Source organism: Betta splendens, chromosome 21 (genome assembly GCF_900634795.4).
Source record: "Betta splendens chromosome 21, fBetSpl5.4, whole genome shotgun sequence".
Lineage (NCBI taxonomy): Eukaryota > Metazoa > Chordata > Actinopteri > Anabantiformes > Osphronemidae > Betta > Betta splendens.
In genome coordinates this window covers 10,242,065-10,259,655 of record NC_040899.1, presented here as the reverse complement: position 1 = coordinate 10,259,655, position 17,591 = coordinate 10,242,065, and the positions used below count along the sequence as shown (strand labels likewise).

Genomic DNA, 17,591 nt, shown 5'->3' with positions numbered 1-17,591 from the left:
CAGTCTTCATGATATGATGTTTGCAAAAAGGTTTAGAGTTCTTCAAAGGTACAGACCAATTGTGTGGCAGAAGATTAGGAAACGTTGAATAGGAGGACGAGGAGCAGCCATGTCCACTTCTCTGGTCGTCCGTGGTTTTTTTCGTAGATTTTTTTCATATTTCCAGCCTAGTGCCACTCCAATCCAACGTGTGAACATTATTATTATTCGATGCAGGAGAGGAAAGTGGCGAAAAGCTGAAATGCACCAGAAGAAAACAAGCCAGTGGCAGTGTGACAGGCTGTACCCTACTGTGTACTGACTCAGGCAGGATGCTCGAAATGGCTAAAAATAACGCCCGCTTTCGCCCAAAGTGTTTGATTTCACATCAAAAAATACCTCCGTGGGAGATTTGAATGGCCAGGTAAAACCACTTGTTAATGCTCGACGTATACAGATTGTCTAAATTAGTCAATCGTTTGGATACGACCAGCTGTTCTCCGGAGTAAACAGGTGGTTCCATGTGTACGTCTTCATAGCAGACAGAAACACCACATGCTTCCTCCAAACGTACTCGCGGAGGATGTGTTTAACACTGAGCTCCTGTGGAGCGCACGGCGGTTGTTGCGCCGTTTAAACACACAATTCCTCCCTGAGTCGTTATGTCGCTGTGACCAGAAGCTGCTCAGGTTGTCTTCTTTTAGCTTCTGATCAACAATAAGCAAGAAGTGGTAAAAAAAATGAATCATTTTTATATAAATACAGATAATAATTACGAAAGAAACTTTTTGTTTTTAAGACATTATTCTACAGTAGAGAAACAGTGTCATCATGGCCCCAGGCCCTAATAGGCCACATTCATATGTAGATGAATTATTTATTAATGTGACGCCTGCTGTACGAGTGAACGGCTCAGCTCAACCTGCTCAGTGCTTCTCTGCTGTTTGTATTCTTTTCACCTCACAGCGCATGAACTTGAGTCTAAACCTGAATTAAATCTCCCACTAACTGCCTCTGTCCTAATAACCCCACGGTGGTGCATTAGCAGCGGGGCGTGAGCACAATCCAACTGTGTCTGCGGTGGACCAATGCTGGTAAAGGCTCCTAGGACCAGTCCTTTTCACTGGAACTGCCTCCCAGATGCTCCATCGCTGGTATTTGCAAGTGGCCTCCAGTTTGGCCTGTTGAGCTGAAATGTTGCTCACTTCACACACACACACACACACACACACACACACACACACACACACACACACACACACACACACACACACACACATAGGTGTGCGTTTAGATTCAGCTTAGATTCAGTGTCTTAAAAAATTCAAAGCAGCATCATCTGTATGCGCACACACACAGACACACACACACACACACTTCTTGATGAAAGACAATCCAGGTTTGGAGAGTTTCTTAACCATCTTTTTGTCCATTCATCCATCTTATTAAATTAACGTCGGTTCTTCTCTCCATCGCTTAGTCCAGATTAGTCCAGCGTTCATTCATCTCCCGTCCCTCCAGCTTTTCTATCTCTCCTCCAACACATTTGCTCTGCCTGTCTATTAAATTATCTCTCCGTCTCTCAGCAGTCCAACTCTCTTTTGAGTTCGCCCGTCCCGCCTACACTTCCCGCTCCCTCTTAAAATATTCATTGATGGCATAAACACTTTTTCTGTCTCCTTCAAACCCTTCTTCAACATATTTGATCTCTCTGTCCCTTCTCATACGTAACATAAGCACAAATACTTAATAAAGACAAAATGGGGAAATTTAGTTGCATTTAGATTTATTTTGTTATTCTTGAGCATCAGTGTAACAGAAAATGTGGGGAATTTTGTTCCACTGTGTCTTGAAAATAATGAAAACTAAAAAACTGACTAAGCTCGAAAGTGAGTTACCAAAGTGCATTGGCCCTGTTGCTTGGTTACTACGGCCTTTGCATATCTTATCAAATTGATGCTTTTAAGCCATATTTAGGCTTGGGCTCATTGTGTGTGGTGCATTAGTATTACACACAGCTCACAGTGACAGGGAAAACATTTTCTTATTCTGTCTGGGCACAAAAATGCAAATAGATGCAAAGATGAACACAATTTTCACATTAAGCCATCAGAGTCACTTTGGCTCATTTAGACAATGCGGTTGAAATGGAAGCGCGGCTCCGCCGGGCTCCCTGCACCCTCTTGACACGGGATCTCATTTAAGTCATGAGTGTTCAATTAAATGGGAGTCACCCTGCATAATGGCGTCTGGGAGCCTTTCCCCTCCTGCACGTCTCCCAGACTGAGGCTCACCGGTGAAGCTTGGATATCAACAGATGGCTGCGCACCGAGCCAACCATCACATTTTTTAGCATCTTTACTCCTGCGAGTCGACTCATTTGATGTGTTAACGCTAAAGCTGCTCTGCGTTACGATAACGTTAAATCAGTTGTAATTGTTACTGAAAAGTCTGTAATGAAAGTTAAAACAAACGGGTCAGAACTTCGCTCCTGGCTCCTGAGTTATGGGCTCTTAAGCATCTATTTAGATTGGCTGCAGATTCTGCCTCATCAGCTATAATGCGTCAGCTGTGTTAGATTGCTGCCCAGCAAAACCGGTGCGCCGAGGTGGTTACGAAGTATATCAGCCTAATTTTGTTTATTTTACCACATATTTCATACGCAGCAGACACTCTATTACTCACTATCTAAGTGCCCCGTAACAAAAGCCTTTGTTTCCGCGTCCCACTGGCAAGAATTTATATGTCAACATTTGATTTATTTTGTGTTTCAGTTCCGTTCATTTTCAAAATGTCAGCCGCACACACCCACCGTTGGGAGTGGATGCATAGACCTGGGTCAATCATCAAGTCGCCGTGCAGCCGGGCTCGGTTCCTGCAGGTTGCAGGAGCACATGAAGTGGCTGCACACACCTGTGCAGTTCGGGGAGCACACGCTCCTGCATGCAGACGCAGCCCCTTATTGGTATTTCTGTCAACATCACAGGGGGGAGGCCAGAGATTGGAAAATAAAAGACAGATGTCACATCAAGACAGGGCGGGAAATGGGGGGGGGGGGGCGAGTGGAAATGAGCAGGGGAAGAGAGATGAAGCAAACACATGAGAGAAAACAATATTAGGAAACAAGGAGAAAGGGGGAAAATGGTGCAGACAAGAGAATAAGAATAATGGGAGAGAGAGGGGGGGGGGGGGCGGGGAAGGAGAAGCAGCGGGGGTATCGGGTGTGAAAGGAATATATGAGAAGCAATTAGGGGAAGTGAGAGCGATGCCAAGATAGAAAATGAAAAGATGTTACAGTGTTTTAACAGTCGTTTAAATGAATAGTTGTGCAAAGCTACTGTGGTTGCAGCTGAGGGGGGGGGGGGGTACGCCGGTGAGGAGGAGGATCGATCGGCTCGCAACGCCAGCCCGTACATGCGTCCAGGGGCCATGTGGAAAGTGACACGTGTGGGTCGTACCTGTGCGGTGGGAAAATAAAAGCCGTGTAATTGGCCGTTCCCTGTGGACCAGTGGTGGGAAAGGAGCCAATAAAGGAGCAGCGCACACGCACAAATTCGTTTTATTCCTGTCTGCGCGAGCCGAACACGCGCGCCTACTGTAGGTCGGTGCAGTTTATTTAACGGGTTGCGGAACGAATGCGAGCGGAAGTCAGCGTCGTGAAATCAGGCCGCCATCAAAGGTCCCACTCCATAATCAGGTTATTGATTGATTAATTGAATGACTGACAGGACGGGTCGATGGAGTTGTCTAGTGGTCTGAAATGCGCCTTTTACCCGGAGCAGCACGTGACCGCTCGGCTCCAAGCGTAAACTGTTGATTTAATCCATTTCCTAAAAATTCTGACTGCTTTGCTTTTTTTATTGCGTGTCACACTCACACCCCATAAACCGGCGTTCGTCTCAGGACTTTGCAGGAAACGCTGCCCATAAAAAGAAAACCCAGGCTGCTCGAAATTGATGTCCACATAACGCAGCCCTAAAGGAGCTCCCTGCTGTCATCTCACATCACATGGAGAAATAGGCTCCGGTCGCTCAGGGACTGGAGCTTCTCCTGTGTGGATCACATGTGGAGGAGCACATTCTAACTGGAGGTAAAACCGCCGCCCGTGCAACGAGCGCGCGCGCGGGGTCGAGGTAAAACGGAGGCGTGCGCTGCGAGCGCGGTCACGTGACTTCCTCTGAATCTGCGCCAGATTTATTGCTGAACCCACCGGGCTACTGTATAATCGCCTTGGAATTGGCCTCCGAATTGATACAGCAGCTGTTCATACAAGATTCTCACGGTTAGGTGACAAAGCCGGTTGGAGTGACGCGGAAATCCGGTTGTGTAACACGAAGATGTGCTCGTCTTGTCATCTCTCGGCCACCTCTGTGCTGTGATCATGAATTAATATTTTAATTCCCCCATGTGAAAAGTGCCAAGAGGCCCTGGATGCTCCAAAACCCTAAACCAATGCAAACATGCTAGAGGCCTGCGGATATTTTATAATACAATATATAAACTCGTGTTCCACATGCATCAAGTAAGAATTAAAATAGAATAACTTTTAAAAACATGGATGAAAATTGGGGACATTTGATTAAAGACATATAAATTATAATGTCTAAGACTGCAGCTGAGATCCTCTGGGTCACAAGCAATCACCCTCAAAATCCGGAGCAGTTTGACAAATGATTGCACTGAGACACACACCAGAATCCGATCATTCATCCAAACCTAGTGATTTCATTTGTCATTATTATTTTTGGCCTTGCTGTGTGGATCAAAGAAATGTTCAATGTGACTGTTTGCTGCCCTAGAAGAATATCATTACTGGAGAAATTACTGCGGCTCACTTCTTCAGACGGAGGACCATGCAAATAATGAGTGCCTTCACTGGGGCACAAAGTGGATTTGGCACTAAAGTAAAAGGGTTTCCGAAGGGGAGACAGGCCAGAGAACACTTCTGTCTTTTTTGGAGCACTGAGGAATGTAATTTGTTTGTGCATGCGGGGAGGACGATAGGTATCAATTTAAAATCTCACGGAAGCAAGTGTGAGTGGAATCTTGCGGAACAGGCAGAGGGGGGACGGCTTTTTATTGCAATACGAGGCAAAGTAAGAGAGTGAGAAAATCAGCATTGCACGATGAGAGACCCTCAAATCAAAACGAGTTGCAAGGTAGAAACAGAGGACGTGTCATCTGACAGCTCTGTATGAGCCGCGTACACTGAGGCCTAAAATGTCTCTTTGCTGTGGAAAGTTTGCCCGTTGACTAATAATCACATCACTTCAGGGGCAAAGAAGGTCGATAACAGCCTCTGAAGTAAAGCACATTTTCCACAGACACAAGTGTCTGCAGGGCTAAATGTATTTACTTGGAAAACCCCCAGACAAAAAAAACATATACCCATATCAGAGGAACTAACATTTTTAAACGCTTCTCTTCTAACTGAGCTTGGTTGGAAAAATCCTTTGGACACGGAGAAGAGTTGGGTCTATTCTGCTGTATAATATATGAATATGATGAAATATGAACAGCTTCCCCACAGCAATAATTTTGTGTCCACAGTCCAGGTTTTCACCGAGTGAACATGACAGCATCCAATATATCAAATCTTGCTGCAGTTAAATAATGTGTCTTCAGAAGGTTCTTTATTCACGATGCATATTAATGCACATGACTATTAAATAAGCAGAGACGAGACGTCTCCATCTAGGAAAACAAACGCTGTCACACGAGCGCTGAGAGACGGCCTCAAAGTCAAGCATGTCCTGCAGAGAAACCACCACAATGACGCGTCACGCCTTGGTTTTCGGCTCCCGTCTGAAATATTGTTGGCAACAGCTCAGGGATGGGAAGCTGTTCTGTATGTGGGAGGTAAATACTCTATAAACAGTGATGAACGGGTCATATACTACATGTTTGATAGCTGAGGCAGCACATAGTTTAATGTGTACAGGGAAAGTAAGATGATAAAAGCTGTGTATTTCACCTCACGGGTCCAGCGCTGTAGAAAGGTCTCACCCACACATATTGGAACAATTGAATCGAGGGGTATGATATCATGAACCCGCTGGCAGGCGGCTCCATGCAGTTGGACCAGGGCCATGAAGTCCACAAGCGCTTCAGCCACTCAATGAAGCTGCAGGTCGAATCTATTTTGCATGAAAGCCATAATTAATGCATGGAGCAAAGGGGAAGGAAATACATTTCTTGGCTGTCAGGGAACAGCGAGTTAACTTTAAAAGAGTCGCCGTGCATGAAAACGGGTACGAGTGCAGTCAGAGGTAAAAGTCTGGGGACGCCGCAGAGTGATAAAGTCTGTTGTTGCTGCTGTAAGTGAGTCATTTAACACCTTGGATGAATGCAACGTACAAAGAGCAATGGCGTCCACGGGGAGAAGCACGGGAGCCGTGATGGAGGGAGAGATTTGTCATCTTTGCGTTGGTTCGCTCTGTTACGGCGGAACTGGAGATAAGACGCAGCACAGAGCACCACGATGTGATTTGAAAGGATGGAGTAGGACAAAATCATTTATATCAGGATACGACACAAAAAGACAATATAATACTGTACAAATAGCATGTGATACATCACAATGTGAGTATAACAGGACAGGAGGGTGCGGGAAACTTTGTGCATTCGTGCATTGATGATATTTTATTTATTTTTCTTTGGATAAAATGAAAAACGCACTTGTAATTACATTGCTCACACAGTTGAACCAGAGGGAGCTTTCGCACAACTTTCAGGGCACCAGCTTTACGTAACAGCTACAGAGGTTGTGTATTAGCTGCTGCTGACCAACACACGTTGGCATCATGTGCTACAGCCGCTCCGCTCTCCTTCTCGCGCGACGGACTGGAAGTAACGCCCGCGTTCCCGCGGCTGTGGTCGCAAACACGCACACTGGATAACCTCTGTGATTTCACCAGCACCAGTGAGGAAGCACTGGTCTCTGTGGCTGAGATCGCACTGCAGCGTCTGGAGCGTGGTTAGGACGACTGCAGCCACATTCTGAGTTCACCAGCTATACTTTATCCGGTGAAGGGTCACGGGGTGATGGAGGCCGTCCCAGCCAGGGCTGAGTGAGGTCACCAGTCCATCACAGACACAGACTATACGTTGGTTTAGGGTTTTGTAACATTTAACCTTCAGATTTGAAACTAAAAAAAAGAAAGGATCCATAATACAGACTACTTCTGTTCACATTAAAATTTTAATTCTCCTAACTTCCCTCATCCATAAATTAAGATCTATAGTTGCTCCTTCCTGGTGCCTTCATAAAATATTCATGCGTGAATGCATCCGCGTCTTCAATCATGTATAGGTACATATCCACATACGATTGTTGAGGGAGAATCTGCTGCTTTTTCACAGCCCGTGTAAAAGTCCCGTCAAGGGCATCGACACACACACAGTTTTGACAGTGCAGCGAACTGACAAGTACAGTCAAAGTCACAACCTCTATTTTACTCTTCTGACCGGTCCATGGACTCTTATAGAGACAGACACAGCTCGCTTGGTTCTGTAGGCAGTAATCCAGATCCTCCTCAGCACAAATTAGGGCTCCTATTTTCTCTCTTGTCCTGTTGTCTCTCTCTTCTCTCCTGTCAGCTTTGATCTCATTGTGCCTCTCATATTCTCAAAGTCCTTTTCTCTCCTCTTTTTCTTTGCCGCCTTCGTTAGTCTGTCTCACGCCGGAGTGAAATGAGTCTCGCTCTAATCCCCGAATGTGAAGTAACGTCAAAGAAAAATGTGTGTTGTGGAAATGGAAGGCAGTGAAGAGTGAGGGAAAATGTATGTATGTGGGCTCCTGTCCTGGCTGCTTGACAGAATGAGTAGAGAGCTTGAACTGAGGGGTCGTTGCAAAGCACTAAGCCATCCATCGACCTGCAGCCATTGATCTGCAAAGTCCAATGAGTCACGAGCTGCTCAGTATGCAGGCGGCATGCATTTACATGGGAACGTGACCGCTGTGTGTAAACAAGCCTGCATGCAGTCACTGACAGGAGGACCTCCATTATTAAATGAACATAACTGCTACAGAATATTTCAACTGAGTTACTCCCTCATTACTGCTCCAGATTCCCAACACACACACGTGCAGGTTAAGTAAACAATATTGCAAAGCAAAAAAGATTTAAAAAACAGCGGGAACATTACTTCTGTTGTCAGGAACTGATTTATGTCTATTGAGACTTCTTAGAGAGCAGGCGAAGGTCTTTTGACATTTTCTCTTGGTGAATTTACATTTAAGGACGAAAAAGTTACAATGAAAATAAGAGGCGATAGCTTTGTGCTTCTTCTCTAAAGTCTCCTAAGCATACTCACATTTAGAAACATTTAGATAAACCGACATAAAAAGAGGAAGTTATTTTATCAAACCAATCACAGTTCACAAGTCTCAATAATTACTTTTAATTGTGAAAGTATTCTTAACAAGAATCAACCGAAATTTCCCCATGTTCTAAGTCCAGAATTCCACTAGAGGGAACCAGAGCACACGTGAATGAGCATGAAGCTACAGATGAAGTCAGCCTGATAATCTAAACATTTTCAAATTGGCTAAATAAGGCAGTCTATTTACATTTGGCATATATTAGTAATAAATACAGAACACTGTTCTATGTGCTTTTTAAACATTTTAAGCACTTTAATAAATGTTTGTTGTAACGTGTTTGTAAATTGATACAGATTACTTTGTAGATTACCTTAAAACAAGACTGATTATTTCCATTTATCCATCTTATACTTGTAAATTGTGATCCCAAGTAAAAACAGAATGGAACACGGCAATAGACACATACAGATTGTTGAGGGTTTTAATAATCATCAACACATTTATGTACAAAGCAAGCAATGTCCTATTCAAATGACCAAAAAATGAATCCTAAAATGTATGTTTTCCTTTTTTCCGTCATTAAAATAGCTAAAGATACCTCAAAATCAATCCAACACAGTAAAGTTACAGTTTAAGATAACCTTCAGATTACCCCCATCAAATAAACAGCCCTGGGTATGAGTGAGTGACATGGAAGGATGGAACCATAATCGTTTCTCTGTACAAAGAACACAAATTTAATGTAAATGCAAAACTCCCCACAAAAGATCTTGCCGCTGCCAGTTTTGTCAAAAACACAAAGTTTGTCTTTGTTCTTCAGTCATCCAACAGGAAAATGATTTAAAAAAGGAGTCAAATGCAGGTCAGAGTACTTAAAGGTAAATAAGATATAGACTGGATTGGCAGATCACATAAGGACTTGTAGAGGGTTTCATGTGTGCACATTAGTACATAATATGGTTCCAGTAACACTTTTTTTAGTTGGCACCTGGGTACAAACATACATTAGTTTATCTGGCCATAATTACTTTGGGAAAAAAATTGAGAAAAGTATCTGATTGTCTAACACACAAAAACATGTCACTGTGGGGAATACTTTACTTTCTATATTCAGCCATGAAGACAAGTCACTTCCTGTGAAATACGTGTTGTTCTACATTCTCACTAATGAATCTAAGAAAGAAAAAATGTGAAACAAAGAATTGCCTCTCTTTACAGTACAGGTCTAACCCAGTTAGCATTGGTCATTCCTTAAGGGCAAACTATAATATATTTGATTTGTTATATTATTGATTCCTATCAAATAAACATGAGGGTTTAAAGTCCCATTAACTTAATCATAGCTGTTATTACCATTCCAGAGTTCTTTCATTCTCTTAAGTATCATAACTACTCCATCGTTGTTTAAACATTCAAGATGACCAACAGCTTTCAGTGCTGGTTGTTTGGACTGAAGTGAAGTCTTGTACTTTTAAAATGTTATTAACTATTCAAAGGACTTACTAATGCTTTCCCTGCATCTTAAATGATACTTTACAGTCATTTGCAAAACACATGTTGATGCATGTTATGACACTGCTGTTATAACTATATTAAATTTAAAAATTCAGCAAACGCGTTTACTAGTTCAGAAAAAAAAAAATATCTCCCTACAAATCCCAAATGAAAGGCTGAGTCGGAGTCAAAGATTTTCTTGGTGCCATTTGAAATAGAAAGAACTCACACCCAGGGCTGTACTAACCAAATTATCTAGGTTATGTGAGTGGAGACAGTAACCTCTGTTAAAATACAAACCACTTTTTGTGGCCAGTATCATTCTGTTGCTTCAAAGTAATCAGATGTGGTGACCAGGTTCAGGATTTACAACAGCTACCATTTCTTGTCCTGGAGAACCAGGCCTGTGAAAACATCACATGCAAGGATCTACCATAACCTTTGTCTATATAATTTGTTTATAAAATCAGGGACTACAATTAACTGAGGGAATACAGCAGAACATGGACACAGTCTGAACTTAACACAATCTTTAAGAAAACATAAAATTAAAACAATCTTAGAGAAACTAATCTTTTACAAAAACACCTGCGCCCCTAGTTAGTTTGGTTTGTTTTCTCTCAGTCTTTACAACGATGACTGCTGAACAATCAGCGCTGACAAGTTGGTGTTCAAAGTCATTATATACACAAACTCACCCTTATTGTACTCGCTGTTCAGTAATTCAATGGCGCACAAATCTGAGTCCAGTTATTTCAGTGGCATCACAGGTGACAGTCTGCTAGTTGCTGGCTCTCTCACAATTAAAAACAGAGAGAGTGGGGCAGTGGCTGGTGCCAGTGATCCAATTTAATTGTTGTGACAACTAGGGTGCTCTCTTGTTCTTGGCTGAGCCTCACGAACCACCAGGTTTTCTGGCTGCCAAAGGAAACTGGCAAGGAGGACCTCCTGCAAAACTTTCCTTCAGTCCTTTGAAAGAGAAAGGGAATCAAGATTGATAAAAGCTGGAGCATTAAGCATATAGTGACACTAATTTAAAGAGTGACTGGAGGAATAGAAGAATCAAGCTTTTTGAGTTTACCATGAGGGCTTGGCGTTTTAACTTTCATCATCTGAGACATGGGGTTTCGCAATGGCCATCTCCTCTTTGCTATTTGCAATCATCTTACACTTCTACAAAAGAACAAGACACACATCATTTATTTAGTACTGTATGCATAGCTACACACCTATGGGTTTATATTGACATCTGATGATCTCCACTGCACTTACCTCAGTGAGCTCCTTGATGGTGTGTATGTTTGCTTGCTGAGTCACCTTCCTTTTTGCTTCTTCAATGTGGTCCAGGTTAAGCGATGGGGCTGGAGGAGCGAGGCACGGGGGAGGCTTGTTGGTGATAGTGGGAAGTGGGGCAAGGGGAGGCATTGCTGCCAGGGCACCCATGTTGGTCAAGGCAGCTGTCATAGTAGCTGCTGTCATGCTTGCCATAGCAGCACTCATTGTGATATTTGACATGCTGGGCATTCCTGGAATATTGGGTAATCCCATTGGACCCATGTTAGACATAGTGGGCATCCCCATACCCATGGGAAGAGGTAAAGGTAGGGGTAAAGAAAGGGGAGCAGGAGATGGAGTAGGCAGAGGGAGCTGGAGGATGGCTTTAGGGCGAAGACTCTCAGGAATAGGAACCCCCGCTTTAGCACACATGGCAGCAGCATTAGCCTTTGCTATTTCCAGCAACTGGTCTTTATCTGAGGAGAAAATATTTAAAAATGTAAATATTTAACATCATAATTATTTATTGTAAATGAATATTACAGTCAACAGTCATACATAATGTTATAATGGATAAAAGGGTTTACCCAGTTCAGTGAGCCGTGGGGGAGTCTTGCTGGTGCTGCGTCGAGCACGGGACCCTGAGCGACGCTGCTTGCGCAGGATAAGAACCGGAGAATGACTGGGTTCCCTCTTCCACCTGTCCCGTCTATCGAAGGATCGACTGCGAAAGACTGGGCGCCTCCCTCGCCCCCTCGACCTAGACCTGCGTCTTCGATCGGAAGAACGAGATCTGGATCGTCTGCTTTTATCTCCTGACCTGGATCTTTTCCTCCGGCCTGCTGAGCGACTCTTGGATCTTTTACTCCTATCCACAGATTTGGACCTCCTCCTCCCTCGAGCATTGGGTGAGCGGCTCCGGGATCGCCTCTTACGGGCTGGAGAGCGAGACTTCGAGCGGCGAATTTTGCCTCGTGCTTTGGAACTTGAACGTTTGCGACGTGTGGTGGAACGTGAACGTGACCGCCTCCGCCGGGCAGGACTCCGAGATTTTGATCGCCGCTTTTTCCTTTCAGATGGAGAGACAGATTCTCGTTTCCTTGCAGGAGATTTAGACCTGAGCAAAGACAAAATTATAAGAGTAATATTTAACCCTACAAACCTTACACTGCAACATAGATTTATTACAGCAGAAATACAATATTTGCCAAAATGATTTGTGATCTGTGTTTTCATAACTAGGCTTCGGTAACAAATACCTGTAAAAAAAATATATCATTTAAAAATGCAAACCTGGACAGCTTCTTCCTGGATTTAGACTTGGATGCTGATCGGTGAGGAGACGGTGAGCGTGAAGGTTTCTTGCGATCTGGAGACCTTGACTTGGACAGCTGTTTCTTCTGCACTTCTGGAGATGCTGAAACTGAGCTTCTCTGACATGTAGTTGTTTTAACTGGTGAGGAACAATCCTTCTCTTTGTCTGAACCTTCTGAGCATTCTGACCCATTTGGGTTAGGCTCTTGGGAAGCAGACCTCGACCTGAAAACCTCTTCTTGTTCATTAGGTAAGACGGTCTGCTCCGCCTGCTCCGCCTGCTCCGCCTGCTCCGCTTGCTCCGCCTGCTCCGCCTGCTCCGCCTGCTCCGCCTGCTCCGCCTGCTCCGCTTGCTCCGCCTGCTCCGCTTGCTCCGCCTGCTCCGCCTGCTCCGCCTGCTCCTCGTCAGTGGGAGGAAGCTCTTCCTGCAATTGCTCTGAAGAAGCTTCAACTTGAGGGCTTGATGCCGGGGCCATGAACACAGGTTTCCAACAGCCTGCATGGCACACATAAAATGGGTTGCAATTAAAACATGTTTGGATATTTCTAGGAAAAAAAATGGAAATCTTTCTTTAAAATGTAGTGATGAAAATGTTCTAACCTGTGGTAGCTGTGGTAGCTATAACTTCACTGTCTTGAGGTGTCTCTTCCACCTTAGGTTGGTCTGTTTTCACAGGCGACGATGATGGGGATCCAAGTGGGGAAGATGCGTCTGAATGTCCATCACTTGACACGGATTTGGACCTGGACTTTGATCTGTTCATTCCCTCAGAGAAAGATTTAGATTTTGATCTTCTTCCACTTTTCTTGGGAGATTTAGATCTCTTCTTGCTGGGTAGAGGCGAGTGTGATTTTGAACGACGTCGACGAGACAAAGAACGGGATTTGGAGTGTTTTCTAGACCTTGGTGGAGAACGATTTCTCCTAGCAGTGGACCGAGAACGCCTTCTGACTGGGGATCTGGATTTAGTCCTCCGCCGCATGGGAGGGGTCCTGGACTTGGTCCGTTTGCGAGTACTTCTCGATCTAGACCGTCGGCTGCGCTTAAGTACAACTGGGGACCTTGATCGGGTCCTCCTACTCCTGCGGATTGACCGAGAACGTGAGCGACGAGATCTAGGGGGCGGAGTCCTCCTCCGTCGAGACGGGGATCGACTTTTGGAGCGCCTTCCACGTGCACGTCTTGCTGCTGATCGTGACCTAGAACGGCGAGCGGGGCGTCTGGTCCTAGAATGAGAGCGGCGAGTTCTATTGGCCGAACGTGATCGTGAGCGCCTGCCAGCTGCACCTCGTTTTGGGGAACGGGTCCTGGAGCGCTTTGTGCCTCCATGAGAACGTGATTTTGACCTTCGACTTCTTTTTGGAGACCGAGACAGAGAGGGAGACTTGTGACCACTGCGTTTAGGAGATCGTGACACCTTTCTCCTAGAAGAAATAGACCCATGCTGTCTTTTTGGGGAAACAGACAAAGACTTGCTCCGCCGTTTAGGAGATCTGGACTTTCTTGGAGACACTGGAGCTTTCTTCTTGGCGGTAAGAGGAGATGTGGAAAGGGACTGACTGCTGACTTTCTCAAAAGACTTAGGGGGAGGAGAAAATGACTTTCCTGGAGATTTAGGAGACTGAGAACAGGAAAGCTCTTGACCCAATACAGGTGTAGGTGCGGACTTCTGTGATGACATGGAATTTGTGAATTCGTTAACAGATGTTGCTGTCTGAGCTGACTGCTGTGTACCGGGAGTAGGTGTTGGTGACGGACTATGACTTGAGCCAGATCTCTTAATGTGAAACTCTCTGGGAGGGGAAGGAGATCTGGGTGCATCATGTTCCCTGACCTTTGCCTTCTCAGCTAAATTAACTTGATCTTTCAAGCCTTGGTCATCTCTTGAGGTAGCGCCTTCCTGTTTTGGGATGATATCAGGCAGCTCCTGGGCATGACTGAATGCACCATCTCCATGATTGCCTTCTGTCTTAACCCTTGCACTTAATGGCTGTGTTATCTCATCTGGATTCCCTGCAGGAAGCAACCCGATGTCCTTTTCTGAACCATTGGTATTATTGCTTTTCACATCATTCAGGGACACATCCATATCTAACATCTCTTCTTTCTTGACTCCAGGCAATTCAGGTTTTTGTGTATTGATGGGAACCTCCTTGTCTTCCCCTCGTTTACTTTTTGAACCAAGTTTGTGTACTGGTTCCTGAGGGACAGATGCAGTGGCTGGAGAGTATTTCCCATCACCAGACCCTTTCCCTCCTTGACCTTCAGACTCTGAACCTGAGGCTGAGCTGCTCTCAGATGGGGAGTGAGATGGAGATTTTCTTTCTGGTTTTTCATCTTTCTTCTTCTTCTTTTTCTTCTTCTTGGCAGCATGTCTTTTGTGTTTTTTGGATTTTGCATCTACATCCCCATGATCCACATGGTCTAGGAAAATAAATGATTAAAGTGAAAATCAAATAAGAGGGAGATTCCTACTTTATTTTCTTAGGCTAGGTTTGCATGTGAAGATCTCATACCTGTACTCACATCCCTTTTACTCTCCTCCTTTAGCCCAGCATGGTCTACTGCGCCTGCAGCTGCTGCTAGTCTGGCACTAAAAACACAAAAAACAAATAAAAAAATAAACCGTGTGTTGGTGTGTGTGAATGCCCTAAAAACATAATGAGATGCGTTGTTTTAATAAAATATTGTCAAAGGTTGTTATACAAAATGTTAATGTTAAACAATAGATATACAGGTCTAATTGAATTCTGACTTTGTTAGCAATAAATTAATGAATTTTTCTGACCTGGCTCTGGTGGTCCTGACAGGTCTTGGTGGAGGTGGTGGTTCAATGTCAGAGTCTGCACCAGATTCCGAACTACTCTCCTTTTCCCCCTTTCTTCTCCTCTTCTTCTTCTTGCTCTTGTGTTTTCTGTGCTTTTTGTTTTTCTTGTGGGGCAGCTCATTTGCTGCCTTGGCATTCAAGTCATCTTTCTCAGGTGCCTCATCCTCACCTGCATAATACCCAGAATTTTAAATGACATCAAATTGATTGATGTTGTACTTTAAACAAGTAAGTCAACTCCTGCATTTCTAAAGCCTTGTAATCATTATCTTATTAAGCGTGAAGTGGTTCCAGAAATTCTATTCCAGTTTTTCAAGGTAGACAAAGACCAAAGTGATGGGTGGCTAAGACTCCTTGCAGTCAAAGCTTACCTAACATTTACAATGCAGAACAAGCTATGACACAAGCAAACTGGTACATAAAGGTAACTTTTCTTCATAAAGATTTTCTGAGCATTTATACCTTTCTAATTTCGATGACTAAATGTAAAACAAAAAAAACACACAAAATCCTTATCACTCACCTGATGGTATGTCCACTGCACACTCCATTGTGCCGATGTCCCAGATAACGTCTCTCTCTATGTTACTGTCCTGCTTCCTCAACTTCACACTACAGATTGAAACAAACACACCATAACTCAATATATGTATACGTAAATTTCATAGCCCTATTACAACAATATAAAAATTACACAACATTATCTATATGGCAACATAATAACAACTCATGTTTCCAAAAGTATTGCTTTCGGTGGTTTAAATAATTGAGCCATCGATCACTTTGCATGATAATGACAATATACCACCTATTTCTGTAAGGACTAAACATCCTTTCTAGTTCAACCTAAGCTGAACAATGCAATCTTCAAATAAGTAGGATGGTTTCCAAACCAATTGCACAACACAACTAGTACACCATGCATTTCTACAGGAGCAAGATTAGAAATATCCTTTTCTCATATTATACTGAAAGGTTAAATACAATCATATTGTACTCAAAGGTGAAATTTGTTTGAAATGAAGCGCAAAAAAATAACATTTCCATATACATATATATATATATTTCATTAGACCAACAAATTTGCGGGCCGCACTTGCCCTCTCCATTTATAAACAGGTAGTGTCAGACTATTGACTAAGCAATAGCCCTTTGTAATGATTTTATAATCTGTAAAAAAAACACTTTGTGCCAAAGGCAGAATTAAAAGGCTAAAATAAGTAACGGAGGAACATATCCAATAATAGATCGGCTATCTATTCTACTATAAATCAAAGCAGTTGCCGCAAATAGTTTAACACGTGAGAACGCTTGATATTCATGAACCTAGGCAATGACGATCCAGTCTCGCATTCTCATGACTAAAACACCTACAGCCTTTATTTACGGAAAATCCATAAGCCTTTACTAGCTACAGAAAGACTTTGATACGATCAGTGTTTTGCATCTAGACCATCCCGGCATCATTGTCCATTCAGGTAATGCTAAAGCTAGCCTATAATGGTACGGTTGGCAACATGTTGAAAGTAACGTTAAAAGTAAATAATTCGGTCCAAAACATAATATGTCGCAGTTTTTTTATTACACAAACATTATTTTATATATTGGCAAAAACTACAGCTGCAATGAGATAGAAAATGTAAGGCAACAACAGCGATTTCATTAACACGTTATCGTTAGATAACACAAACCATTGTCGGGCCTTCGCTGCCATAGCCAGTGTGAGCATTCATTCACACATCGCCGCAGCTAGCTAAGGTGCACGCACTTTTACCTCTAGAAGCTAGCTAGCGTTATATAAATGGTTAAGCAATGGCTTCGTCGTGTCTACAATACTAGAATATAAAGCACAACATGTACCGCGCGTTTAACGATCATATAGAATAGAAGACAAACATGCCGCGGCCTGCCTGGATGAGCCAACTCATTTTCCAGCTAACGTTACGTTCGGTTGGTACAGCTAGCTCAGCTAGCTTGTTCGCAAGTAGCTGTTAGCTACTTGTTTCAAGAAAACAAGTTGGTACGCCTATCATCCGGTATTTTAACTGTTAAATTTTTATTATATAATTACCTAGCGTATATTCGGTGACTCTAATGCCAGACTGCCGTTGTCCTAAAATGTGATGCACCAAACAATCGTACACAGCCTCTGATGCTACTCGTTAACGTTACCAACCAACTCTTCGGCCATGATGGGGGGGAAAAAAGGTATCCCAAGATGCCATGCTGCGCGGTTTGAATGGCGGCGTCACTGTCTCCTAGGCAACTTTGTTTAAAATCATCCAAACTCTTTTCTGTCTCGATTTGCAAATTCACGTCTTTAAAGGGTATTAGTGAATTTAGAAAAAAGATACAATTATTTTTGGTGCACATGA

The 17,591-nt window shown here is 43.5% G+C and overlaps 1 protein-coding gene across 2 annotated transcripts; it reads right to left on the bottom strand.

Annotated features, from left to right (window-relative positions):
• Nucleotides 1-8,772: 8,772 nt before the first annotated feature.
• sona (SON DNA and RNA binding protein a) lies at nucleotides 8,773-17,446 on the bottom strand. 2 transcript variants are annotated; one of them, XM_029136801.2, is made up of 10 exons: nucleotides 17,288-17,446; nucleotides 15,740-15,835; nucleotides 15,178-15,385; nucleotides 14,906-14,982; nucleotides 12,990-14,813; nucleotides 12,368-12,884; nucleotides 11,662-12,191; nucleotides 11,072-11,550; nucleotides 10,881-10,972; nucleotides 8,773-10,768 (listed from the first exon to the last, which is right to left on the bottom strand). In XM_029136801.2, the coding sequence occupies exons 2-9, from the start codon at nucleotides 15,765-15,767 to the stop codon at nucleotides 10,898-10,900; spliced, it is 3,738 nt and encodes a 1,245-aa protein (XP_028992634.1). In that variant the 5' UTR covers nucleotides 15,768-15,835; nucleotides 17,288-17,446; the 3' UTR covers nucleotides 8,773-10,768; nucleotides 10,881-10,897. The 2 variants fall into 2 exon arrangements, with proteins under 2 accessions (XP_028992634.1, XP_028992636.1); XM_029136803.1 differs by having other exon boundaries at nucleotides 15,740-15,828; nucleotides 17,288-17,443.
• Between the last annotated feature and the right edge of the window lie 145 nt (nucleotides 17,447-17,591).

What these genes read in the sequence shown, in the direction of transcription:
- sona (XM_029136801.2), bottom strand. Translation starts at nt 15,767, where the DNA reads ATGGAGTGTGCAGTGGACATACCATCAG. An exon ending in GTCAGGACCACCAGAGCCAG is followed by an intron (nt 14,983 to 15,177) that starts GTCAGAAAAATT and finishes TTGTGTTTTTAG; the next exon opens with TGCCAGACTAGCAGCAGCTG. An exon ending in AGCTACCACAGCTACCACAG is followed by an intron (nt 12,885 to 12,989) that starts GTTAGAACATTT and finishes TGTGCCATGCAG; the next exon opens with GCTGTTGGAAACCTGTGTTC.